Source organism: Carassius auratus, unplaced genomic scaffold, assembly GCF_003368295.1.
Source record: "Carassius auratus strain Wakin unplaced genomic scaffold, ASM336829v1 scaf_tig00215316, whole genome shotgun sequence".
NCBI classification, from domain to species: Eukaryota; Metazoa; Chordata; class Actinopteri; order Cypriniformes; family Cyprinidae; genus Carassius; species Carassius auratus.
In genome coordinates this window covers 1285835-1313238 of record NW_020528035.1, presented here as the reverse complement: position 1 = coordinate 1313238, position 27404 = coordinate 1285835, and the positions used below count along the sequence as shown (strand labels likewise).

At 34.6% G+C, this 27404-nt stretch overlaps 3 protein-coding genes across 3 annotated transcripts; 1 reads left to right on the top strand and 2 right to left on the bottom strand.

Moving 5' to 3' along the window:
• Positions 1-3259: 3259 nt before the first annotated feature.
• On the bottom strand, positions 3260-6722 carry cunh2orf68 (chromosome unknown C2orf68 homolog). Its single transcript, XM_026259946.1, has 4 exons — positions 6482-6722; positions 5578-5693; positions 4885-5024; positions 3260-4379 (listed from the first exon to the last, which is right to left on the bottom strand). The coding sequence occupies exons 1-4, from the start codon at positions 6589-6591 to the stop codon at positions 4257-4259; spliced, it is 489 nt and encodes a 162-aa protein (XP_026115731.1). The 5' UTR covers positions 6592-6722; the 3' UTR covers positions 3260-4256.
• A 198-nt stretch (positions 6723-6920) lies between these two features.
• On the top strand, positions 6921-14334 carry usp39 (ubiquitin specific peptidase 39). The gene is made up of 13 exons (XM_026259945.1): positions 6921-7078; positions 7852-7933; positions 8021-8115; positions 8356-8492; positions 8673-8825; positions 10337-10562; positions 10783-10857; positions 10965-11032; positions 11200-11388; positions 11607-11749; positions 11855-11990; positions 12089-12175; positions 13891-14334. Exons 1-13 carry the CDS (start codon positions 7027-7029, stop codon positions 13942-13944), a joined length of 1497 nt encoding a protein of 498 aa, XP_026115730.1. The 5' UTR covers positions 6921-7026; the 3' UTR covers positions 13945-14334.
• A 524-nt stretch (positions 14335-14858) lies between these two features.
• On the bottom strand, positions 14859-23761 carry LOC113094300 (prosaposin). The gene is given in 10 exon segments (XM_074559904.1): positions 14859-14996; positions 15116-15193; positions 15641-15771; positions 17648-17831; positions 17958-18038; positions 21408-21545; positions 21771-21887; positions 22240-22311; positions 23261-23319; positions 23616-23761. Coding segments are annotated over 10 exon segments (942 nt in total). The 5' UTR covers positions 23668-23761; the 3' UTR covers positions 14859-14966.
• Positions 23762-27404: the final 3643 nt, after the last annotated feature.

Here is a 27404-nt window from a genome sequence, read left to right as displayed (position 1 = left end):
GTCTAGCAAAGTCAGAATGGGTCCATAAAATGCGTTGTAGTTCTGTTGTAATCTTAAAGATTCTTAAATGCATCTACTTTCGGAAGGGCAGATAAAGTGCTTTTGTCATCGCCTAGATATACACAGCATCTCCCTGACATGACTGCTTTAATACTAACTGCAGTTACTGAAACCACGCCTTCTTTCTTTGCGTGAACATTTGGGCAGAATTCCGCAAATATTTCCACATCATGATGTAGACATTTGGGGGGTGTTTGAATGAGCTGTTTTAGGGGGCATGGCAAAGTCTTAACTTTGATAAAGAATATCTCTTTGGATATGAGACTTTAGTCTTTTCATCTTTGATCATCTTCATGCACCAAAAGCTTGTAACACTCCAAAATTGAAATCGTATCATATGACCCCTTTAATAAAATGGGATTAGATCCATTGGTTTTTGGATTTCACTGCTTTAATTCATTTTGATGAATACTTAATCTATTATTTTTTAATATATATATATATATATATATATATATATATATATATATATATATATTTTTTTTTTTTTTTTTTTTTTTTTGTGAATGGGCTGAATTAATGCACATTCACATTTAGTCTAGAACTACATCATGTTCGCACAGTGCACACAACGCCTCTGTACGTCCAATTTCTCCCAATATTGGGACAGGAGACTTGTCAGTCAATAAATGGAAAAAAAATTATTAACTGGCGTTACTTTTTTGTAAATGAAAAAGTAATGTGTTACTGTTACTTGAAAAAGTAATTTGATTATGTAACTCGCGTTACTTGTAATGTGTTACCCTCAACATTGTATATAATGTATATAACTATATAATGATATTGTTGACTTGATTTGATCTGAACTCAGCTGGATGATGGCATCATTGAATTCAATGATGAACTGGCTTTAATTGAAAATTGAGTGGTTACTATTCTCCTTGCATTATTGACACACTGTCTTCCTCTTTAATACTGTAAAGCTGCTTTGACACAATCTGTCTTTTTAAAATTGCTATATAAACTATATAATGCTGTATATATATTGGTCGCTATATAAACTATATAGCACTATATATTTATTACGTTTGGAATCTGGATATTTATCTCACAAAAATGCATGGATTCGCCACTGGGGGCCTATATTCACTCCATGGAGCTGTGTGAAGGATGTTTTATTACAGATGTGCACTTTATTTCACGTCTTCTGAAAGGTTGACAACAAACACACAATTATACCCATTGAAAGGCTTGGATAACCAAGGACAATATTTAATATAACCCTGATTGGATTATTCTGAAAGCAGAAAGTTACATACACCTAGGATGCTTCGAGGGTGAGTAGAAGATGGATGGATTTTCATTCTCTGGTGAACTAACCCTTTAAGCCACTACAAAGATGTCCTTTTAAGGGTACTAATAGTCTATACAACCACAACAAATTCTGAAACCACAAACAACTCTATTATTTGTTTAGCAGCCATATCACTCTGCAGCCCAAGACTGGTTGCCCACTGAAGTTCAGCAGGGTTGATTGAGTCTGGTGAGTACCTGGATGGCAGACCTCCTGGGAAAACTAGGTTGCTACTGGAAGAGGTGTTAGTGAGGCCAGCACTGTGGTCTGTGTGGGTCCTAACACCCCAGTGTAGTGATGGGGACACTATACTAACAAAAAGCACTGTCTTTTGGATGATACGTTAAACCGAGGTTCTGACTCTCTGTGGTCATTAAAAATTCCAGGATGTCTTTCGAAAAAGAGTAGAGGTGTGACCATTTGCCCATTTGTCTCTGACCATGATGGCCTCCTTACAATCCTCATATCTGCTGATTGGCTTCATCACTCTGTCTCCTCTCCACCAATAAGCTGGTGTGTGGTAAGCGTTCTGGCACAATATTGCTGCCATTATTATTTGAATGGCTTTCACATAAAAAGGTCTAAATATTCTTTACAAGCAGGTATACTTTTATGAACAGAACGGTGTCCACCAAAAACAACCACCTCAATGCAATTTGTTTGCACAGAATTGTGTTATCTTAAAATGAATTAAATACTCTATTTAAAAAAAAAATATTCGTACAAATATATAACACATTTTAAAAAGTGTATAAAATGTCAAAATAAGTACAATATCTTAATATTGAAAACATTATTGCATTATTAGGCTAATTTATTAATGCAACTTTACGATCGATAATGATGTCTAGTTTTCTGACTGGTGATAATAATGGGATACTCCTGATAGCCTTACAGGTGCTAGCAGCTTAATACTCAACTAGGTAAATAAAAACAAATCTATTTAGCGCATTTACATATGAAAATGACCTGCAATAGAAACCATGATCAGGTCAGTGATGTTGACGGAAGCATGGAACAGACATGAACCGAAGCGAAGTGCTGACAGTCAAGACTAACCAATTTATGATATGCTATCATTTTATTATCGAATGACAAAATCAGAAATTATCACTTTGGTACACTGAGAAGGCAAAACATATAACATAGTAATAATAATAACTAAAAATAAATACATAAAAAATAAATAAAAATTTCAGGACAGTGGGCCAAATCAACCGCCAGGCCAACGGGAATTCTCCTGGTGCTCCTGATGGCCAGTCTAGGCCTGTACATGATTGTGATTGCCAGAAAACAGATTAGTTAACACAGATCGACTATGAATGTGCATAATATGGATGTATGCACTCAATCTGGGTATAGACCACTGATCTATATTATACAAGCTTGTACCATGACAGTGCATAATTAAACACTAAAGAAACACAGATAATACTGATGACTTTAATACAGCCAGAATATGTGTCTGCACAAAAGTGTGTTCAAAATGTCCACGTCTTTTGGCCCTTTTGACCCTCCATATAAATATACAGGTGACAATATCATGAGAATGAATTTGTGAAACTGAATCACATGACTATTATTCCACTAAGATGGTTATTCCTTTAACAAGCTATTAATGTCTGAATCAGTATCCACTTAGGAGCTTTTCTATATTAGTCTATTTAGGAAGGTCAGCAGATCTTAAGTTGGCATTTATTGTTCTCATGACCAGTCTACATTTTGAGTTACAAATGAGGACAATGAAAGCAATCAAAATTAACAAGAGCAATATATATATATATATATATATATATATATAAAATCATTAATAACTGCTGCCTTCAATTTTATTTTTAAGAGCCTTATTTTGGTGTCCCTAACATAAAAGCACCAAGAATACAAGCTCAATGAATGAGACTCAGAAGCAGTCAAAGGAAAATGTATTTTTGCACAATGTAAACATAGTGCACACTGCCATCATCTGTCTGTATGAAAGAAACAAACAATTCATCCTGCATTCTGAATTCATGCTGTAGTCTCTACAATAACACAACAGTACACAGTTGGAATACAGTTACAAAAATAAAAATCTACCTGTACAATGAATAACAGAAAAAAAACAGACAGAGAGACAGAAAAAAAGACACATATCAGTCCTTTTTTGATTCAACAACATCATGAGCACCAACAGAGGAGAAGATGATATTTATGTAAGTATATCAATATAAATATTTATGAAGATTAAGGGAAAAGGCAGATATCCAAATGCATGGATATACATATCAGAGCAATATGGACCTTATTAGTATTCTTTAAACTTTGCTTGAACTTCCTCAGCTATTTTCACTAGCATCTACATCACTGCAATAAGTTGACGCCTTCAAACCTTCTATTAGACTAAACAGACTTGCAAGCATTCGATGTTTGGTTTAATTTTTGACCTGATTACTGTGGAGATTTAGCCTAAACCATATACACTCTTTTCTGGAAGCCTATTAGAGACAGAATCATGGGACTGAAGCAATGTACATCTTGCAGTTATAAAATCCCATTAAAACACGAGTGCCAGTAAGTCACCTCTGCTGTAAAGAGTGCCATGGCCAAGCTGCACAACATTTGCCCAACATCTTTCACAAACGTGAAGGGAGGAGTGAGAAGGATTTCAATTTCCAGTTGAAAGAAAAAATCCTATTATAAATCAAACAGGATTGATTTCATGCTTAACAGTGTCATTTCTCTTTCGGTTCCAGTATTCACATATAAGTATACATGACTCTCCAAGACATCTGTGAATGCTGTATGCCTGGTGCCATCAAACAGAAATGCAGTTCAGATTCATCTCTGGCTCAGCGATGTCTCAGTGCCTTGTTTTATTTATTCATTTACTTTATTTATCTCCACTTTTATTTAAAAATGCCTCTCAGCATTTGTCACAGCGTTTGTCCATTTCTTGTCCCACACGTGCCAACAGCGCCGCCCTCATGGCCGAGTCCAGAACGTTCTTTTCTGCCACGCGTTCCACAATAACTTCTGGCTTGTCCTCCTGGTTGGAAAAATATTTTATTGTTGGTTTTTGCTCAGTGTTTCGAAGCAGCTTTACACAAAATAATTACTTTTATGTTTATAATATCTTCCTGCCTTATAGTTGCATTTAGAATATTTGAGATAGATTAAATAAATTTCATTTTTTCAGTGATACATGTCTTTTTCCGAAATTCTGTTTATTCAGATAAACATCCCAATTTGAAGGACACTTATATAGGAACTCATGTTGTTTTAAAAATTCTTGTTGTCTGTGATGTATTAGAATTTATGGAAGCCCGTTTCCACAAAGGGATAAAAAAAAAAAAAGTTAAATACAATTTATGATTTACTACTTTTGACTTGGATTTCTGTAATTATAATGAAAAAATATCAGAATTGAGATACAAACATAGAATTTAGAGATATAAATGCCTAAATCTTAGAAAAAAAATCATGATTACTTGAACAGAAAAACAGAAATGCAAGTTATAAACTCAATTTAGAGAAAATAGACAGAGAAAGACCTTATGAACAATGAATGATGTTATTTGGCCGTTGTCAGCTTGATAATCGAGCCAAAATAGCTCTGTGCCAGTGTTTTCCTGCTCTGTGTCAGAGCTGCTCTCATTCCAGTCCTCTGCATTCACACCGGGTTCAGATCCATCTGAAACAAAACCAATAATCCAAACATGAGCACAGTGGCAAACTCCAACATCCCTCTATAAATCAAGCTTTTTGTTCATTTGAATTATTTAACCCTTTGCCAAACCTAGCTCATAATATTTACAATTACAACCATTATAAATCCCTATTTAGCTAGTTACTATCCAGATGCATTAGTTAATTTCTTATAATTTATCAAAATATAGATTTTGTTTTAACTGTTTTTTTCTTTTCTTTTATTAAATCTATAAAGTGAAAAGAATAGTGCTTTCAAAGCAATGGTTCTCATACAGGTGGTTTGCAGGTCTGTTCTGACATTAAACGGAAAGTAGAGTAAAAATAAACATAATTTGGCAGCATTCTGGCACATACAGTGTTTGTATGATGTATTGGGAAAGTAAATTACAATTCCAAAAATTCCAATTGGATTTCCAAAATTGCCAAAAATCTGTGTTTTGGCACTGTGTTGATCGTCACTGGATCTTAAAACAAATCCAGTTGAAAATCAGTAACTAATAATAGTAAATGAAACTCTTTCTTCCTATGTAACTTACTCTGGTGGCGTGGGTGGTAGACCTGACGGTCAGGTCTTCGTGGACGCCGAGGAGTGTTGGTGGGTCTGCGCTTCTGTTTCTCCTTAGCCTGTTTTACCTCTCTGTCATAATCATCCCTGTAGAAAGATTCAATAGTAATTTAATTGACAGTTTTAGAGCTGTCAAACGATTAATCGTGATTAATCACGTCCAAAATAAATGTTTTTGTTTACATAATATATGTGTGTATCGTGTATATTTATTATGTATACATACACATAGAGATTATATTTTGAAAATAATTACAATAATTTATGTTATAAATGAATATATTTAACATATAAACAACGTTTCTCTTAAATATACACATGCATGTGTGAGTATTTATACATACACATTACAAATTTACACATTACACACATAAATTATGTAAACAAAAACTTTTATTTTGGATGCGATTAATCACAATTAATTGTTTGAGAGCATTAGATAATTTATCTTTTTTTATGAAATTCATTTGTAAAAATGTGCTCCTTCAGCTTGTGGTCCACCTGTGAAATCTTTAAAGTAAAAGAATAGAAAACTTTCATATTGTAAGTAATATTTCAGCATAAACATTACTGGACTGAAGCGACTTAAGTTTACCAATCATTTAAATATAGTATTATTAAGACAGATTATTGAAATATATAAAGTTACATCTGATATTGATACTATGCATTTCATGCAAGTAGTGTATTAGGATTTCATTGATTTATATTACAAGCTATCAGAATTCCATCGTATATTTGATTCATATCAATGTCAGCATCTGCACCAAGTCGCATATTTTTGCCTGTGAATAAAACTGAGGTGTTTTTCCCTTCCATATTCTCACAATATTTTACTATATGAGTAAAGTTATATATATAAAGTGAGCGGAGACCTGGCGATCTGATTCCTCCTGATGTGCTTCAGGAAGCCGTGGCTCATGTCCAAGCGCCCGCCGGGCTTGTATTTGACACTCTCCCCCTCTGCATCTCCCAGGACATCCATGGCTCTCCTCTGTAGATTAAATGTTTCTCAAAATAAATCCATTTTTAGTACCATGATAATCATTCCCTTTACACCATCTCCACAAACACTAGGGCCGAAAACAAAACATGTTGGCCAATAAAAAATGCACTCTTAGTTGTCTGGGTTGTTTTTTTTTTTTCTACAAATGATTGAGCTTGTATATTGATCTTCCTACAACCCAAAGTGCGTATTTCGACGTTATAAAATGAAATGTGTCCTCCAACAGGTAGTTGGTACTCCAGAAAGTACATTACATGACAAAGCCTGTGGTTTATGTTACTTCGATCCCGGGTTATTCTGTTCTTGGCCACCGATTTTGGGAGCGGAAGTGAGGGCGGGAGTTTTTGTAACACGTTTGAAAAGTGTTCATTCAACACTGATTTTACTAGAAAACACCTTGATATTAAACTCAAAATGATCGCAGGCGTGAAAAGGGAGAGGGATGTTGATGAAGACGAAGAGGAAGGTATTTTCGGAGCGATTATGAGCTTGATAGTTTAGCAGCAGTTTAGAGAAAACTGTTTAAAGAACACTGGAGGCCCATGTTTTCAACGTAACGTTAACGTTAGCTGCAAAAACACATTTACAGTTATGTTATGGTTTTATTTAAAGCGATTTAGAAATGAGGTAAAGGTACCAAACAAGCTATTTCTGTTACGGAGATCGTAAGTATATGCTTTCAGCTGTGAAGGAAAGGTGCTTTGTGCAGGGAGACAGATGTTCAGATGTGTTTAATAACTAACGTTACTCTGCGTTTCATGTTTTGCGTAAAATGATTTCTAAAATGGAAACATTTTCTTAGTTTAATTGTAGAAATGTAAGTGCAACCTAACAAGTGCGGTGGGTTCCATGTATTATTATAATTAACCATTTATTGTGATGTTTGAGGGTTAAACTGGCTTTAAAAAATGTTACCACAAATCACTAAAAATAGTAAATACTAAACATTGCTAAACGAAAAAAGACATTAAAACCTTATGTTACCAGAAAAGTGACTTTCCAAAAACATTTTATTTGGTTAACATTTTGTAAAAAAAAAAAAAATAAAAAAATAAATAAATAAATAAATAAATATATATATATATATAGATATATATATAGATATATATATATATCTATATATATATATATATATCTTCTCAGAGCTGAGAAATCCTCATTGAATGGAATAGAGATCTTCAAGTATTTTTTATTTTTATTGGCTTGGAACTGAAAACGTAGTTCTTCACTTAATTTCAGAGGTGCGTGTGAAAATTGGTCGTTCTCATGGTGTTGAAGATCGAAGAAGTCGCCATTGTCCTTATCTGGACACGATCAACAGGTAATCATGACTAAGAATCTGTTTTATTATTGTTAATCACTATTGCTCCTCTGCTATAACACTCACTCAGTTCTTGTCCTGTCTTAGGAGTGTTTTGGATTTTGACTTTGAGAAGCTTTGTTCAATCTCGCTCTCACACATTAATGCATATGCCTGTCTGATCTGTGGGAAATATTTCCAAGGTAAGTGTAACAGGTAACATTGTTTTTATAAAAAAATGTAACCTTAGTTTTTTAATCTTCTCAAGTTAATGTCACCACATTTCCCTGGTGTATTTCATTGTCATTTTGAAAAGTCAATTATAGTGTAGTATGTATAATTAGATATTGAAAACCCCAATATGTTTGATATTATCTGAACTTATGCACCTCTAAGTTTGACTGTGCAATCAATGTAAATTTGTTGTATTTTATTTCTGTCAGGTCGAGGTCAGAAGTCACACGCATACATCCACAGTGTTCAGTTCTCACACCATGTTTTCCTGAATCTCCACACGTTAAAGTTTTACTGCCTGCCAGACAATTATGAGATTATTGACTCCTCATTAGAGGACATTACGGTGAGTACAGTCAACTTCTGACACAGATTTCCTTCTATCAGTTTATTATTACTATTTTGTCTCACTACAATGGTAAAAGCAATGACATTTTACTTTTATCTCAGCAAATCATGTGCTATACAACAATGATACTATAAGACTAACATCTCTGATTCATTCTACTTCATTTCTTTATTTCAGTATGTGCTGAAACCCACCTTCACCAAACAGCACATCGCTGGTTTGGATAAGCATGGAAAGCTGTACAGAGCCTACGATGGCACTACCTATCTGCCGGGAATTGTGGGTCTCAATAATATCAAGGCCAATGACTATGCTAATGTGGTTTTGCAGGTAAGATGAGCAACCAGGTATTTATTTTATTTATTTTTGTTAAAATGCTTTCTTCTCTCACAGCTTAAAGGGCTTTTCACACTGAACGTGAAAATTCGGCGCGATGACGCTTTTGAATCGAAACAATAGATCCCTATTGGTCTATTCACACCAGGTGCGATCATTCGCAGCATGAAAGAAACTTAGATTTTTTTTATGTGTGTGTGTGTTGAATTTTTCCCCCGTCGCTCCGCAATGAGATTTGAGCTGAGATCACATGCCCGGATCAGCCGCTGTTGAACAAAAAGGCAAAGAGTTGTGGTGCTGAACTGAAAACGAGTATTCCAAGCAATTCTGAGAGAATGGATGCCAAGGTCTTGTTATCTTTGGTATTTGAGAACAGATTTATTCTCGCATATTTATTCTCGCATAATTTCTGTTATTTCTGCACTGAATTATGTGATCTGGAGTGTTATGAGTCAGAGCGCCTTAACTCTTTAGATATTCCGTATAAAAAACAAACACTTGAATGAAATATTTCTACACCAGAAATATGAAAGCAAATAGACATGATTATGACAATATATTATCTGTTTTTTTTATATGCAGCTCATGGTATTTTAATAACAATAAAGGATGTTTATGATAATGAGCAGTGTTGCGTTAAACATACAAAGATTTCTTGTCTCAAAATCAATTATAGGTAACAATCGGAAGTTACAAGCACTCGATGATGGTTTAAAATGGGATTTATGCAAAAACATGAATAATTAATGTATATTTCCAAATGTGGCTTGATGCTACTTCTGTTTGTATTTTAAGATGTTTTCTTGTAAGCATTATAGATAGTTTGTGTTTCTGGCATAGAATCAAACTTTATATCTTTAACATAAATCCATATAGGAGACTCATATCTGAGGAAAAATACTTTGTTGGTTGGCTCCACATAGAGTGCAGGCGTGAATTAGCAGACTGTAATACTAAACTGTATAGCCACTAGATGTCAGCATAGCCTTTTATATAAATATATATATATATGGGCTGTAATAACTAGATGATGAAACAAGACAAATTTTTATAGTTATAAATGCTTTATAGGCTTTATTAGTTTTAACTTTATTGAAAGTCATAGTTAAATAAAAACTTTACTTACATACGTAACTAAAAGGAATCCAAAAGTAATCTGATTACATTGTTCTCATATTTTGGTACTTGGATTACTTTCCTGAATACATTTTGAATGAAGTGATTTGTAACGGTAACGGAATACATTTTAAAAGTATCCCTCCCAACCCTGGTTACGCACTGCACTTACGCACTTTTTTTCCCCAAAATTCATAATAGGGGCACTTTAAGTACTGAGTAATGTTAATTAACTGCGTGTACTTACTGTATGGTAAGGGTTATGTTGAGGGTTTGGTTTAGGGTTAGTTTCATGTAAAAAAAGAAAAGAAAAAAAAGCACAGTCTATTGTTAATATTGTAGGGTCATTCCGTCTCTTTATTATTTGGTTATTTATTGATTTTCCCAAGGCGCTGTCAAACGTGCCACCTCTACGGAACTACTTCCTCGAGGAGGACAACTATTGCAGGATCCGCCGGCCGCCGGGTGACATCATGTTTCTGTTGGTGCAGCGCTTTGGGGAGCTCATGCGCAAGCTCTGGAACCCGCGCAACTTCAAAGCCCACGTGTCGCCACATGAGATGTTGCAAGCTGTGGTGTTATGCAGTAAAAAGACCTTTCAGATCACTACACAAGGTATAACACCAAATTCTGAATACTACTGTGCTGAATGCTGTGCACATGGCCAGATAAGCTTTTATTACGTTGTTGTCAAATGATGTTGCTGTTGCATGTTTAATTCAGAAAGTGGTGTAATATGGATGGTCTAGTAGTACGCCAATCAAACAACAGTCTGTTATTCTTATTAGACAGGAACTTGTGCATTTTAACCTGATGTTGTTTTTTTGCCCTCTAGGGGACGCTGTTGACTTTCTGTCCTGGTTTCTCAATGCATTGCACGGTGCTCTTGGTGGGACAAAGAAGAAAACATGTGAGTTTTGTTTTGATGTAGACTAGAGGTGTATGTTTGTGTGCTAGTTCACCTTCTGAGGTGTATCTTCATGGAGGTCTTTTTTTGTTTTGTTTTGTTTTTTACAGCCATCGTCAGCAAGGTGTTTCAGGGGTCCATGCGAATCTTCTCAAAGAAGCTTCCTCATCCAGATTTGGTAACTGTCTGATTTGTGCTTAAACCATTTAAGCAGTTTAGAAAGCCTTTTTCTATGTTATTTTTTGGGATTGACAGCACCTTAGGAGCAGTGGCTCTAGTGCTAGCATCCAAAAAAAAATCTGTATTTTGAGAAATGATATTAGTTTCCCTCCTTTCTACTTATAGCCTGCAGAAGAGAAAGAAGCCCTTCTGCTTAAGGACGAGTACCAGGAGAAGATGTCTGAGTCCACCTTCCTGTACCTGACGCTGGATCTGCCCACCGCACCTCTCTACAAAGATGAGAAGGAGCAGCTCATCATTCCTCAGGTTCCTCTCTTCAACATCATGGCCAAGTTCAACGGAAGCAATGAGAAGGTGTGAACTCTTTGTTTTTGGTTTGCTTGTATAATATAATTTGTTCGGTTATTTATTTTCTTTATCCACTCAACATTTCAAATGGCACATATTAAAAAAATGCTTGATATTTGTTATGGTATTTAAAGTCTTATCATGTAAAATGTTATATACTTATTTATATTTGTGTAAAATAATGTGCATTATTTTATAAATTATAAGCTTTGACTTTGTCACAGGAATACAAGACTTACAAAGAGAACTTTCTGAAAAGGTTCCAGCTCACCAAACTCCCTCCGTACCTCATCTTCTGCATCAAGCGATTCACAAAGAACAACTTCTTTGTGGAGAAGAACCCAACTATTGTCAACTTCCCTATCACGTATGTGACGAAGGATAAATCAGTTTACGCTCTTTTAGACAATGCTATATTCTCTGTAAATGTATTTTGAAATATTCTTGTTGTGAAAACATTCATGCCCAATAGGAATGTTGATTTGCGTGAGTACCTGACCGAAGAGGCGCAGGCCACAGAGAAGATCACCACTTACGACCTGGTGGCCAATGTAGTTCACGATGGAAAACCCACCGAAGGGTCCTACAGGATTCACGTTCTGCATCATGTGAGTGTGTCACCAGCACTTGATTCCATTCAGAGCATGGCAGTACTGTTATTGGGATAGTTTGTATAATGTGGGGGGGGGGTTGTGATGTTTGACAGGGCACAGGGAAGTGGTACGAGCTTCAGGACCTGCAGGTGATTGATATCCTTCCACAGATGATCACGCTTTCAGAGGCGTACATACAGGTTTGCTGCTCATTACACACATTGGATGAGGGTGGCTTAGAGAGTGATATCTATCAATAAGTGGATATTACATGAAAATTGTAGTTTTGTTGATAGAAATTTGATTTCTTTTGATGTTTTGGTTTTGCAGCAGCTGCAAGACCCATGACTCTCAAATTAGCTTCCTTTTATTTTCAGCACTGGTCGATTATCAGAAGTACTGGTTCCCTCTTTCGTCTCGACTTTACAAACCATATGTTAATTAATAATACACACTTTCTATTTCCTTTTTTGTTATGCATTTTGAGGAAATATTATAACTGAATTACTGTTGTGGACCTAATCTTATTAAATCATATGGGTACTGTAGTTGTTGCCATCTAAAAAATTTTTTTTTAAATCTATGTATCACAGGGTTTCTACAGGATTAATGAAGGTAGATTATTTATTTTTAGGCTTTAAGACCTTTTTAAGAAAGGAATTAATTGAAAGAAATGCAGTACTTCAATATGTTCTTTAAATGCAGATGTCTACACAGAAGACACCTTCCAACCAGTGTTGTTTTAGTCACTGAGATTTACTTTTTAACCTGTTAAATGTCACCCCGTCCCGTATACGGGACGCCTACGTTGACTATACTATTTTACAATCAAATCTAATCTAATCTTGACAAACTATATATCGTTGGAAAGGTCTAAGACTTCCAAATATATATTTTACCAATATTTTTTGTTAAAAATTATGTAGGAAAAGTAATAGATGAATTTATGACAAGAGTGCACCCTCAGAAATCTACATAACAAAAGGAGCTTTGACCTTTGTTTAAAAAAAAGACTTCCTCGTTGCCTTTTTCTCTATCACATTTTAGAAATCATCTGAAGTTATATATCACTTGAAAACATAAAATCTCAAAATTCATCCTTCAAAACCCATTTTAAAATCAGACATTGCATTACCATGTAAATGGTACATCAAAATCATGTTACAAAATGTTTTCAGTCATGAATTATAAAAATTTAGGTTTGTATCATGCACATTCATGTCTATCTTCAAAAACGTGAGTGACAGTTAACAGGTTAAATTAGTTTTAAATTCATATTTTTAGTTTTTTTAATTAGTTAATTTTGTGTTTTTTGTTATTTTTACATATGTAATATGCATATTATTAAATATGTACATTTTAGTAAATGTATAGTTTTATTCATTTTTGTTTTAGTTTTTTACTACATCATTAAACTAAATGAACTGTTTGCACTGGTAATGGTTTCTTTTTACACTAAGCAAAAATAGCAGTATATTTTAATGATATTTACATTGTTCAAATAGCTATAGATTCTATATTTTCTGCTATTTATACTATTTAATGCAAATAGTGGCAATATCTGTATCTCAGTATTGTAGTACTTCATAAAAGAACAAAGAAGTAATGCATTGAATGTAATTTAATGCATTAAATTCATGTAATTAAATGGATTCCACCTCTTTGGGACAACAAAGCCCTCCCTACACCTACCCAATACTTTTTTAACTTTTTATTGAAAATAAATGCCTTCCTGATGTGATATGAAGGGGAAAAAATGTCCATGTGCTTTACCATCTATGCCACTTGAGCTGTTGTTGGGTTATTGTCTTTTATAGTGTTGAATAGCCCAATCACACATTGTTGTGCCTCTGCCAGCAAGGCAGGATATTAATATTACCCAGCCTTATTTCACCACCAGATTCTTCTTTTGCAGATTTGGAAGAGACAAGATAAAGACGAGGGAGCAGAAAGCCATACAGGGGCATAGGAATCCCAAAAACACAGCACTGGTGAGATGTAAATGAAATTAGTCATTTCCGTTCAGGCCTGAATGCACACCGAGGCTTTAAGAATGAAGAGACTGAGTTATAATGTGAGAAGACATTAAATGAAACCCGGCTGTGTTCAGTTTCATGCAACTGTGCTAAAAAGTCTGTAAGGTGAACACAGCACATTTCTGTGTTCCACTGTGATCTTATTATTATTTTTCTTTTCAGTTTGACTTTGCCTGTGATGTTTGGCAGTTTGTGATATGAGACCTTTTTATTAAAGTTTCCAGACTATATACAGTGTCTTTCATTCAGTTCTCTTTAGAAAACATGTATTGTGAATGATAAGCTAGATTGAAGCCTCCAAAATTAAAGCAAAACATATCTGATGTTGCATTTGTTCTAGAGTTGTTTTAAATTTAAGTGCAATGGAAATTGAAAAGAAGCATGTACGATTATTGGTGAAATGAACAGTGTTCATCTGATAGTTTCGAACAAAACAAAGATGACACATTTTTGTGGTATTCTACCTTTTTTGAGAGATTTATTAAATGTCTTCAGGTATATTAGAGAAGATTATTAAGGCCTTCATTTGAATTGACAAACTGAAATGTCATTCCATTTTCTCTGGATCAGCTGCTTACAGTGCCTTAAAATATTAATCGGTACAGTTTATGGTGTATTTTTAACCCAAATGTGAGGAAATAATTATTTTATATAATGTTAAACTAAATGCAAGCTACTTTAGTATTTCCTATGTTAAGTTGATGTTTACTCAGTAAGGTTCAGAGTCTGGAAATACAGATAAACACATAATAACACAGGAAGTAGTTCAGTACAAGTACATTACATTTAAATACATATTGGCACATAAGTAATTTGAAAGTGACTGAAAAGTCATTGTCTCTACATTTACTTCCCATGATTTCGTGTGGCAAATGGAGTGGATAGAAAAAGCTTTAAGTACAGTAAAATGTTGGTTTTCTGATCTTTTGAGTCTTACTCTAATGATCACTTGGGGTCATTTGGGTCCCTTGCAAAGGTAATCCATCTGTTGACAACAACAACAACAACAAAAGTGTTACTCATGTTTGAATCTCTCCAGTACTGCTAGAACACATGAAGTGTTCAACAACCTCAATGTAACACTGATAAAAGAGAAGTTATTACCTCACATGCAGTAAGGGCATGTTGTTTCCCATCGCTCTTCAGGAGCCTGTGGCCATGCAGCTTCACAAACCCTTCACACTAGGAGAAAGCAGGTAACACGTGTCATTATTGTACATCACTGCAGGAGACTGTGTCAGATAGTCTAAGCACTTCACCTCTGTTTCAATATATTCTTCATTGCTCAAATCATACAGATGTAAAAAAAATTGGTCCCACTTCATGTGTCTCTAACTGTGTGCTAACATTACAATGAATCATTTAATATAATGCATCGTGTACATGCATTTTTCACATTGTTCTTCATTTTAAAATACCTCTATAATTGTGTATGTAACTAGATATATAGTTTCTGTAATTTCATCTATAATTACATTGTTGACCTAACCTGATAGAGACAAAAGTGTTTTGCAATACTATATAAGCATTAGTGCATTCTACCAAACAGTTTAAGGTAATTGTACAGTATTTAAAGACATCTACTATACAGTGAGAACAAGGATTTTTATAATGTATTGGGATCATTACTCGAGGAATAGCATTGGGGTGGAGGTGGCACATCTTCTGGAGCAGGTCAGAGGTCTGGATATCTGTGGCATTGTGACCCAAATGAAACTGTGAGAGGACTGTAAGTATCTTACAGGACTCACAGTCTGATACTAGAGAGGACACATAAAATTCACATTAACAGTGATCTCTGTGTAATTTACACACAGAAATAATGATTCTTCAATTAGTTCTGGTTTGAGAAAAACGTTTCCACCGCAAGCACCAAATCAGAATACCATTCAAATTCAGTACCACATATAGTCACATTTGAATATTTGGCTCTTTGTAATTTTTGTCATCAGCACAGTCTGTTAATTATTGAAACCAGTTTCTGCCACTGAATAAAAATAAAATAAAGGTTATTGCGAGTATATTCACAATTATGACTTCATAACTTGCTATTGCATTTTTATATCACAATAAAAAAAATTGACACAATACTGAGTTTATATATTGTAGTTCAGACTTTATTTCTTAGAATTGTGAGTTAATATCTCACAATTATTACTTTGTAACTAGCGATTGCAATTTTACATCATGGAATTATGAGAAGAAAAAAAGAGTCAGAATTGTGAGATAAAAAGTCTCAATGTTTTATTTTTTATTCTGTGACTGAAACCGGCTTCCATAGTTAATGTCCATGCACACAACCTGATTTGTGTGTCCATGTGAACACAAAAGCAAAGTTCTTTAAAGGAAAGTCATTTTAATTGGCGGCCATCTTCGAAACACTTTTAAGGCTGATGATACAGGGGGCAACTTTTTAAGAAATCTTGCCGGTCAACTTTGGTTAATGTTGGCGTCAACAGGCAACCAGGTGAGACAAAGAGCCCATGACCTATCTAAAGTATGCATATTGAAATTTGTTACTCATTCTCAATGGGAAAGTGCCCAAGAAACATAGATCAAAAAAGTTGCCCAGCAAAATTGCTCAAAAGTGTGCAATCATTATCCTAAGGAAACTATTTCATGCAAAGCTCACATCTCTTTAAATAGAGAAATTAGATCAAAATCAAAAATTCTCAAAAGCTGTTCTCTAAGCTAAAAATTTCATATTTTAAATCACCAGTAAAATCGGAAAACAAGTGCATCACAGATTTTGTGTTTTTTTTATGCTCAAATAGCATTTTAAAAAGTTAAATTCTGATTGTTTCTACAGCAACTGGAGCTTCTAACACGGCTGCAGTTACGTGATGACTTTACCATTAAGCGATTGGCTCTTTTATTCAGAAGGCGGGACTATTCTGCCATATTGTGCGTTGCACTTTCTCTCATTCATTCAAGTAACAGAAGTGCACTGACTTTGAATATCTAAAGTCTTTGACAACGACGTGTATGAAAATAATATGAAAATTATATTTTAAGGTTAATGGAAATTTTATTCTGTAAAACTAATAGATAATGTCCTGGCAACAAATTATCAGTAGATTCCTTTTTTTTTTATATATATAGTGCAGGTAATTTGCCTAATTGAAAACAAAAATCCAATAAGTATGCAAAAAATGAAAATATAAAATTTGGTACTATTTTGTAAACATCCAGATTTGTATTGACTGCCAAAGTTTAAAAACTTTTCACTGCAATAAGACTGCTCATTAAACATCCCAATCTCACAAGAAATTATGTGATTCACTTGAAAACAGGCAATTTAATAATAATAATAATAATCTAGCATGAAGCTCCCTAAACCTAACTACAATGAAGTCTAGGCAGAAAACATGAATGTGATTGCACAAATTCATAGGAATTAGACATTAATTGACCAAAATCTTTGTAACATTTCTATAAATTTGCTTAAGATTTACATTAATTCGGCAGATGCTTCTATCCAAAGCGAATTCAAGGTGCTCATTTTCTTTCAAATTTCAGTTCTTGCTTTTCTTAAGAATCGAAACTGTTAACTTGGCATTGCTTGCGCCATGCTGTACAGTTCTGTTTGAACACGAAGAAAGATCACATTACTGTGTTGTCACTCATGCTACTCACATGACAGTGGCATCTCTGTGAAAAGACACAGACCCAGCGCAGAGCAGATGACACGTGGAGAGAGGGAGGATAACAGCAGATTAACCAGCTGCTTTCCGTACGTTTTTATGAAGTTGTTACATGTGTCCTTATATTGTGAAGGCAAATAGTCACAGATTTTCTCCAGTAGATTCACTATAGCCGCCTGCATGTCAAAGAAGCAAAATGGAAAAGAACCAATGAGTAGTTTATATTCAGGCATTTCGGGGATTCATTACATTATGAATATTTTACACATTTACACTTAAAATTCCAACAAAAGAGTACTTACTTCAGTTCTCTCTTTAGGCAACATGCTCTCTATTGTCTTTATAAAGAAAATACAGAAGGTTCAGATGGGATTGAATTGAATCTGAGAAAAGGAAAAGTAGTAGGCTTGAGAGTCATGGCAATCTTATTAAATGTTGAGTTAGGCACAAAATAATAAATCTTCTGAACAGAGCTCTAGCTAATGTGTTTTTATGAATAGCATGGCCTCAAACAATTAATCTTATTTCATAGTGAAACCTTGGAGTATTTACAGTACCAGTCCAATATTAAAGAAGTCATATATAGGTGCAGTACTACTACGTCATCAGATTCCAAAAATCAAGTTTATATTATAATCAATATTATATTTTATTATGCTCATAATCAGATTTCAGTTTCTTGTTATTTATTACATGATTACATATTAATCACACAACTGCAGTAAATCATTCATAATTGATCAATTCTCCATTTTCTCTTTAGAAACTTGTGTATTAAATAAATTCAGTGCACACAGACTGAAGTAGTTTAAGTCTTTGGTTATTTTAATTGTGATGATAATTTGGCTTACATTTAACAAAAGGCCACAAATTCAACAAATTAGAATATGGTGACATGCCAATCAGCTAATCAGCTCATAACACCTGCAAAGGTTTCCTGAGCCTTTAAAATGGTCTCTCAGTTTGGTTCACTAGGCTACACAATCATGGGGAAGACTGCTGATGTTGTTGTCCAGAAGAAAATCATTGACACCCTTCACAAGGAGGGTAAGCCACAAACATTCATTGCCAAAGAAGCTGGCTGTTCACAGAGTGCTGTATTCAAGCATGTTAACAGAAAGTTGAGTGGAAGGAAAAAGTGTGGAAGAAAAGGATGCACAACCAAGGGAGAAAACCCTTATGAGGATTGTCAAGCAAAATCGATTCAAGAATATGAGTGAACTTCACAAAGAATGGACTGAGGCTGGGGTCAAGGCATCAAGAGCCACCGCATACAGAGGTGTCAAAGAATTTGCTGAACAACAGACAACGTCAGAGGCATCTTACCTGGGCTAAGGAGAAGAAGAACTGGACTGTTACCCAGTGGTCCAAAGTCCTCTTTTAAGATGAAAGTTTTGTATTTCATTTGGAAACTAAGGTCATAGAGTCTGGAGGAAGGGTGGAGAAGCTCATAGTCCAAGTTGCTTGAAGTCCAGTGTTAAGTTTCCACAATCTGTGATGATTTGGGGTGCAATGTCATCTGCTGGTTTTGGTGCATTGTGTTTTTTGAAAACCAAAGTCACTGCACCTGTGTACCAATAAACTTTGTTGACCAATAAACAGATGCTGATTTAATTTTCCAGCAGGACTTGGCACCTTGGCACCTGCCCACACTGCCAAAAGCACCAAAAGTTGGTTAAATGACCATGGTGTTGGTCTTGACTGGCCAGCAAACTCACCTGACCTGAACCCCATTGAGAATCTATGGGCTATTGTCAAGAGGAAAATGAGAAACAAGAGACCAAAAAATGCAGATGAGAAACCTGGGTATCCATACCACCTTAGCAGTGCCACAAACTGAACACCTCCATGCCACGTCGAATTGAGGCAGTAATTAAAGCAAAAGGAGCACCGACCAAGTATTGAGTACATGAACAATAAATGAACATACTTTCCAGAAGGGGGGGGGGGGGGTTAGGGGTTATTTAGTATTCTAATTTGTTGAGATAGTAAATTGGTGGGTTTTTGTTAAATTCAGTCTGTGTGCAATTAATTTATTTAATACACGAGTTTCACAATTTTAGTTGAGTTATTAAAATAAATTAACTTTTCCACGACATTCTAATTTATTGAGATGCACCTGTATGTCTTCATATCCAGTAACCTTCAGCAACTGTTATTTCAAACCTGAAAGACTTTGGGCATCTAATGTCATTGTTTTCATGTTTGTTAATGTTTGTTCATGTTATTCAGGGATTCCTAAATGTATTTTGTCATCTAAACCCATTTGACATGAAACATTAACTTGTAATATCTCTGAGGAAGTTAATATTTCAAATTAACAACACATTTGCATTGTTTTCAGTTGGAGGGCGCTTAATAATCACACTGACATGCAGGTAAACAAATTAAATATTGATATTCTTATTGCTCAAGTGTTAAAATTATTTATTTACATTTTTATGATTCCCTTCAATCATAAGCTTTTAATTTACTCATAAACCCACTCCAGCACAGTTTGGGAAACCCTGGTTTAATGGAATGCTGAATGCATTTATGATGCTGATATAAAAAAAAAAATTAATGCATATTATTTCTCTTTGTTTTTTTATATCAACATAGTAATCAATAGAAGGTTTAAAACAAGTTAGATAAAAAATGATCTAAAAGTAACTTAAAAGTAGTCAGAAAAACATTACCTAAAATGAATAACCTAGATTATGTTACTAACTACAGTTTTCATCACGTAGGGTGTAACCAGTAATGGACTACAATTTGTAAGTAATCTACTCGGCTCTGTTTATTGGTATTGATGGTTCCATGAAGAATGCATGTAAACTTTTCATTGCACTAAAGTTTATTTAGTATAGTGGAAAAAGGTAGGCTACTTAAGATGATTAAAACGTTCTTCAAAAGTGTTCTTTTGAGAATTGCCCACTTGAAGGTTCTTTGGGAAATCAAAAGAACCTTGCTACGAAACCCCCTTTTTAAGGTGATGTGCATCACTGCCATGTTTAAACATTACGGTTTCAGAATTTGGTTGCATTGTCCAACCCTAAGCAGCTTCATCAAGTCAATTAACAGACATGCCATAATACTTTTATCTTTAGTCCTCAAGTGTGCAAGCAATTTAAGGAATGAAACAATCCCATTTACACACACACACACACACACACATACACAGATATATATACAGTACAGACCAAAAGTTTGGACACACATTCTCATTCAAAGAGTTTTCTTTATTTTCATGACTATGAAAATTATAGAGTCACACTGAAGGCATCAAGGGCTATTTGACCAAGAAGGAGAGTGATGGGGTGCTGTGCCAGATGACCTGGCCTCCACAGTCACCGGACCTGAACCCAATCGAGATGAGCTGGGGGGTGAGCTGGACCGCAGACAGAAGGCAAAAGGGCCAACAAGTGCTAAGCATCTCTCGGGGAACTCCTTCAAGACTGTTAGAAGACCATTTCATGTGACTACCTCTTGAAGCTCATCAAGAGAATGCCAAGAGTGTGCAAAGCAGTAATCAAAGCAAAAGGAGGCTACTTTGAAGAACCTACAATATGACATATTTTCAGTTGTGTCACACTTTTTTTGTTATGTATATAATTCCATATATAATTCCACATGTGTTAATTCATAGTTTTGATGCCTTCAGTGTGAATCTACAATTGTCATAGTCATGAAAATAAAGAAAACTCTTTGAATGAGAAGGTGTGTCCAAACTTTTGGTCTGTACTGTATATTAACTTTGACCTAATTCATACCTCTTGACTAGTTCCTCTTGAGGGTTTTGCATAGAGCAAATCAAGCTCATTCAGGCCAGCGGTGAGCTCTGATGGTGCTTTTCTCTTAGACTGGCTGCCACACAGTCCCAACACTGTGCAAATGGCACCGTTTTGATTCTGTGATGAAGGCAAAAACATCCTGATTTTTTGTGTATGGATTCTATTATTTGTGTAAAAAATATATTACTCATGTTTAGAGATTTAGATTTAAGAAATACATTAAGTCAAAAAGAGCCAAAGTCAAACTGGGATGATAAATCTCCATTATAGTAATGCCATGTGTTTAATGTTATGGCTTCCAGAATCACCCACTGTCATGACGTTAAACTAAGAAGTACTCACTGCAAATGCACTGAAATGTCTGATGATCACATGTACATATGTCTTTGCTCCATCCATACACAAAGGGATGACAGGGTGTTCATAACAAAACTTATCCAGAGCTTTTTCAATGAGATGCTGTGAAAAGGGAACAGTCAAGGCCATTGTACAAACAACTCCAAATCATTCGTAACAATGAGCTTTAAAAGAATGTAATTCAGTGCAAACACCTATTCATTCAACTGACAAGCACTAACTCACCTGGCTTACTGCCATAAGAAAGCAAAACTAGCATTTTAGTTTGAAAATAATGCACATAGATATGAACTACCATGAGATTGTGTTGTAGGTACTAGGTCTGGCATGAAGAAAATAAAGAAAAGGTATAATTCAAACTATGGACTAAAATGACTTAACTGATTTAACAAAAGCATTCAATAGAAATCTGATGAAATCGAAGTATTAGTAAACATCACAAACACAATTTCACCTGTGAGTCTTTACTGGAGAGGATTTCTGTCAACAACTGTACAGTCTGCTTGCAATCGGCACACATGTTCATCTAAAGAATGGGGACAGTGGAATATCATGTTGACTTACAGTCATCAAAGTTATTTTGTGGACCGTTTGATGTAATATGAATAAAACTTGACTAGATATTTAACCAAATCTCAATATGAATGCATTTCAGTGCTTAGTTTCATGGCTGCAAAGTAAAATGTGCAATGAATAGTGTATGCCATGTGATACTGGTTTTAACATAAAAACCACAAACTCTCACAGCCTCTATTTTAGGGTTGTATGTGTAAAAGAGAAATCTATCTTTATAAGAACGAAGGAAGTGTAAAAAAAATAATAATAACATATTCTCAGATCATCTTTTAAGTTTCACAGTTCACAGATGTTGATATGATCTATCAAGGGTTGCAATTCTCAGCAAACCTACCTTATATTTAAGTATAGCATTCGGCAGCCTACAACCAACCTTATACAAATCGTATTCATAAGACACGATAAATAAATGTTACATACTGACAATTTATCTACTAATGGTCCAAGCGGAGTAGAACCTGATGAAGTAATCTTAGTATTATTCAGTAATGTTATTGATGCGATGCTTTCCAAATGAATTTGTATTTATTTAGATTTGGATCAAGCATGTACCTATGTGAGGAATAATGTGTATTTTTATCAGCAAGACCTTCACTGCTATTGTGCAACATAAGAAATAAAGTTAGCGGCCACTTGCAAATAATAAATAAAGATAAATGATTAAAAACATATTTCCATTTTTTTGAATAAGTAAATAAGACCTTTGGTAAATAATAATATATAAAAAAAAATAATTATGTAGATTAACTATAAACAAAAATGTAGGTTATGTAATCAGGTAATTCGCAGCATTGTCAGTTTCTGAAATGTGTGAACGAACTGATCCACATGGAATATTTATTTTCATCCGCATTTTACTGTAAATGAAAGTTGTTGTTCTTCAATCATTGGTCACTCACCGTGGAAAGGCTGGGTGTTTGTGGTTCTGTAAGCTGAAGGTCTACACTTCTTGCCCATCCTATATTTAGGCCAGAGCATGTAAAGTATTTAAATAATTAACATTTTTTAGCTTTATAGAAACAACTTGACTAGGAACACCAGGAAATCGACTGCCTTCTGAAAATTTAAGAGCTAATTTGAGGTATATTGATCTATAGAAATACAGAGAAGTCTATTATTTAAGTAAAAAACCTCAATTTAACTCCTAACTTAATCATTTTTAGTAGCCTAATATTAAGCATTTTAATTATTCAGTTTAATTGTTATGGTCATTCAAAATATAGTCAGCTTTATTTAACATGTAAAAATTCTTACCTAAAGTCAAGGTAGAAGTGAAGAGAAAAAAAGTGATGCAGGCGAACTGCATGATGTTTTAATCAGAGCTCTGCAGAGAGAAGTGCTACTGGACTACAGTCAATACAGCACAAACCTCTGTGTTCAACTGATGAGCCGCCCACATGTTTTTATAGTATTTTGATGAGGAAGTAGCAAGTTTAATTGCCAGCCAACCAACAATCTTCCTGATTCGCTTGATTGGTCTATTTGCATAGGAAGCCTTACATGACATAAAAAAAACATCTAGTTACAGTATGTGTGGTAAGAATAAGATATGCGATTTTTTTGTATTTTTTATTAATTACTAATTAGGGGCTCCATGAACAGAGGGAGGGGATAATTTTGGAAGTTACTGGCAATTTTATTTACAACAAACCCAGTACAACACTGACACCCACCGTCCACACGGTGGAGCTCCACCACCGTCGCTGTTCTACAAAAATTCTATTCATCAAAAAAATCTGAAAAATTCTACTCAGCTATTTTCAACATAATAATAATAAATGTTTTTGAGCAGCAAATCAGAATATCAGAATGATTTATGAAGGATCATGTGACTGGAGTAATGATGCTAAAAATTTAGCTCTAAAATCACAGGAATATTTTAAAATACATTTAAACAGAAAACATGCATTCACAAAACATTTTATCTTACCACTAAGAGTTCTCCTAAATAGCAGTAAAAGTTTTTAGCTAGGAGTTTTCTCTTAAAACCTATTCACAAAACTGACGAGACAAGCTTTTACTAAGGAATAGAGAGAAGTCTTAAGCTAAGAGTAGGCTAAGGGCGGGGTTGACCTCGTTGCTATGGATGATGTCAGCATGGTAACTATGCACACAGTGATTGGCAGGTAGTCTCACAGACAGTAAAAGAAATGGACACAGCGACCCCATTGGATTCAACGGAGACAAGTGAAGTCAATTAGAAGCAAGTAGGGGTAACTGCAGCCTGGAGCAATGGGCGTGGCAAAAGGTGGGCGTGTCGAAATGTTTCTCATTGGTGGAAAGAAAGGTAGGGGGCGTGGCAAAATGTTTAGCGAAAACTGGCTGTTCCGCCTAAAGGCGAGCCATACTCTTAATCGCTATTGGCCTATAGATTAATAGAAAGCGATAAATTAAACACATAATCCTATAAAACCAATTGAAATTAATCCAATGTAAAAACTGCGTTAATGATGTAAATAATATTATTTTAAATTACTTTCGAAAGTACCTTCAAAAGGGCTTACTGACGTAATCACCACCACACTTTTAGGTCTTAGTTTATCGATAATCAAAAACAGATTACAATTATTTTTGAGAATAGAAACGTCTCTAAACAAGGTTAGTCGTACTTGCTGCTCTTAAATTAAAGTCATTTAAAGTCAGCAGTATTTGTAAACATTAGTGAACTAACAAGAACAAACAACGTACAGATGTATGTTTATTAACTAACAAAGTTTAATAAATACCGTATCAAATGTATTGCTCATAGTTAATTTTAGTTAATACATCAGTCAACAAATGAACCTTTATTGTAAAGTGTTACACTAGAAAACCAGGTTTTGCCTGAAAAAGAAAAATTTGTAAAAATTAAAAACTAATAAATGTAAAAATTAGTCAGAAGAGTTTAGTAACCTTGTTTTAAGTGACATTAACCAATTAAGCAAACAGACACAGCTTTATCCACTAAAACATTTATTTAGCTTTCAGTTTCAGTCACCAATTCAAGTAAAAAGATAGATAGATATAGATAAATAGATAGATAGATAGATAGATAGATAGATAGATAAACCACTCATTCATTAATTCATTCATTCATTCTGTAATAGCAGTCCATAGAACAGAATCCAGCAAACTTCTGTTTTCTTTGTCTGAATAGAAAGCTGTGAAGACCACAGTATCTACAGCATCACACATCTGCTGAGCTCCAGCTCCACTCTGTATTTCTTCTTCACATCTGGACTGACAGACTTCCAGTAAACCATACCTACACAAGAGAAAAACAAATGTTGAGAGATTCAAAAAATAATTAACCAATAAGTAGAATAAAATATCCAATAAAAAACAAAGCACAAGTGTCTGAGAGTGCACGTCTGCAGCCAGACCCTTCTCCATTATATTATAATACAACTGTACTACTGACTCTTCACTGAGTACCAAAAGTACATATGCTTCCTGTGCATGGTTTCTAAAAGAATGGAATAACAAAAAAGTTGACTGGCACTCATCTATACCACAGGTTATACTAATATTTACATTTACATTTATTCATTTAGCAGATGCTTTTATTCAAATCGACTTACAAATGAGGACAGAGTTGAAGCAATCAAAAACAACAAAAAGAGCAATGATATATAAGAGCTATAACAAGTCTCAGTTAGCTTAACACAGTACACATAGCAAGGGCTTTTAAATAATATAATAAATAAAAAGAAAACAGATAGAATAGAAAAAGAATAGAGCAAGCTATTTGGTTAATGTGCATGTACCACTCCAACATGTTGAGTTAACTTCAAAAGAGTGAATGTCCTTCGAGTGCACTTTGGGCAATGGTACAGTCAAGGCATGAGGATCTAATACAAGAAATACAAGTAAAGTTACTGACAGAGCTTGTCTCGTCTTCTAATGTTGACAATGTCCCTCTGAAGGAAAGTCAGTGTCTTTCTCAGGTGTAGTGGATATGCAATGTTGAAAGCAGAATACATCCAGAAGGCTGTTATGAAGGCTTCATCAAGGCTGGTGCACGGACACACATCTGTTCCATCTTCTGTCACCACACTGAGCGCTCGAACTATGATTGCCATTTTACAGTCAGTATCCATCAGGTGTATGGTAGGAAAGGTGTAGCCGGGTCCCCCTTTCATAAAATAAATAAATAAAAAGAATAATATCAACAATAATAATAATAATAACGAGAAAAAGATTCATCAGATTCTGTTGCATCCTCTTTGGCTCAGACAGTGGAGCTACATACACAGCAGAACTGCAGAAACAATCAGAAGCTAATGTATAAGGTTCACAATATACGGTGCATTTCATGTTCTTGTATACACAGATAAATCTTACATTGTTTTCTAAAACTATTGCTTTAAATTTTTAACAGATGGGCCAAAAAGGTACAGAATAATAAAATATTACCTGAAAAGATTTGAAACAAGATATTTTACAGTTGATGAGTTTTTTCTTTAATATACTCACTCCAGCAGGTGTCCTTAAGTATGTGTATTTTTTGAGTACATCCTCCACAGACATTCCTTCTGTGCTTTCTCAGCATCTCCAGGAGAATGTTCCTGTCGTGTGGTCTTTGACAGTCCATGTGTCTGGATGTGTTTTCTGATACTCACTTTATAACACATTCACATGTGCCTCAACAGACACTGAATCCTCTCCAACACAAGTTTCCTTCATCAGAACAACAGAAACAGATCATGCTTAGACCGTGACATATATGAAAAACATCTAAATACTTTTCTGAACAAGGTGTTTTAGATGTAAAAAATAATAAAAACACTGAACTTCATTAACATTAAGATGATGGTCAGGCAGTGAAAACTTGACTGATTGTCATTTTCCAGCAAATAAAGATTACATCATCTTGTTACTACAATATTGTGTATGATTATGTTGCTAGAGATAAATCAATGGTTTAAAAACAATGTAACTTACACAGTCATTTCTTTCTATATTTCTCTGGAAAGGGTTCTTCACAACCAGTGTGTTGGCAGCTTGAATATACTCTGCATTAGTTGAGAGACCTGGCAGAAAGGTAGAAAGGTTTTTTTGTCT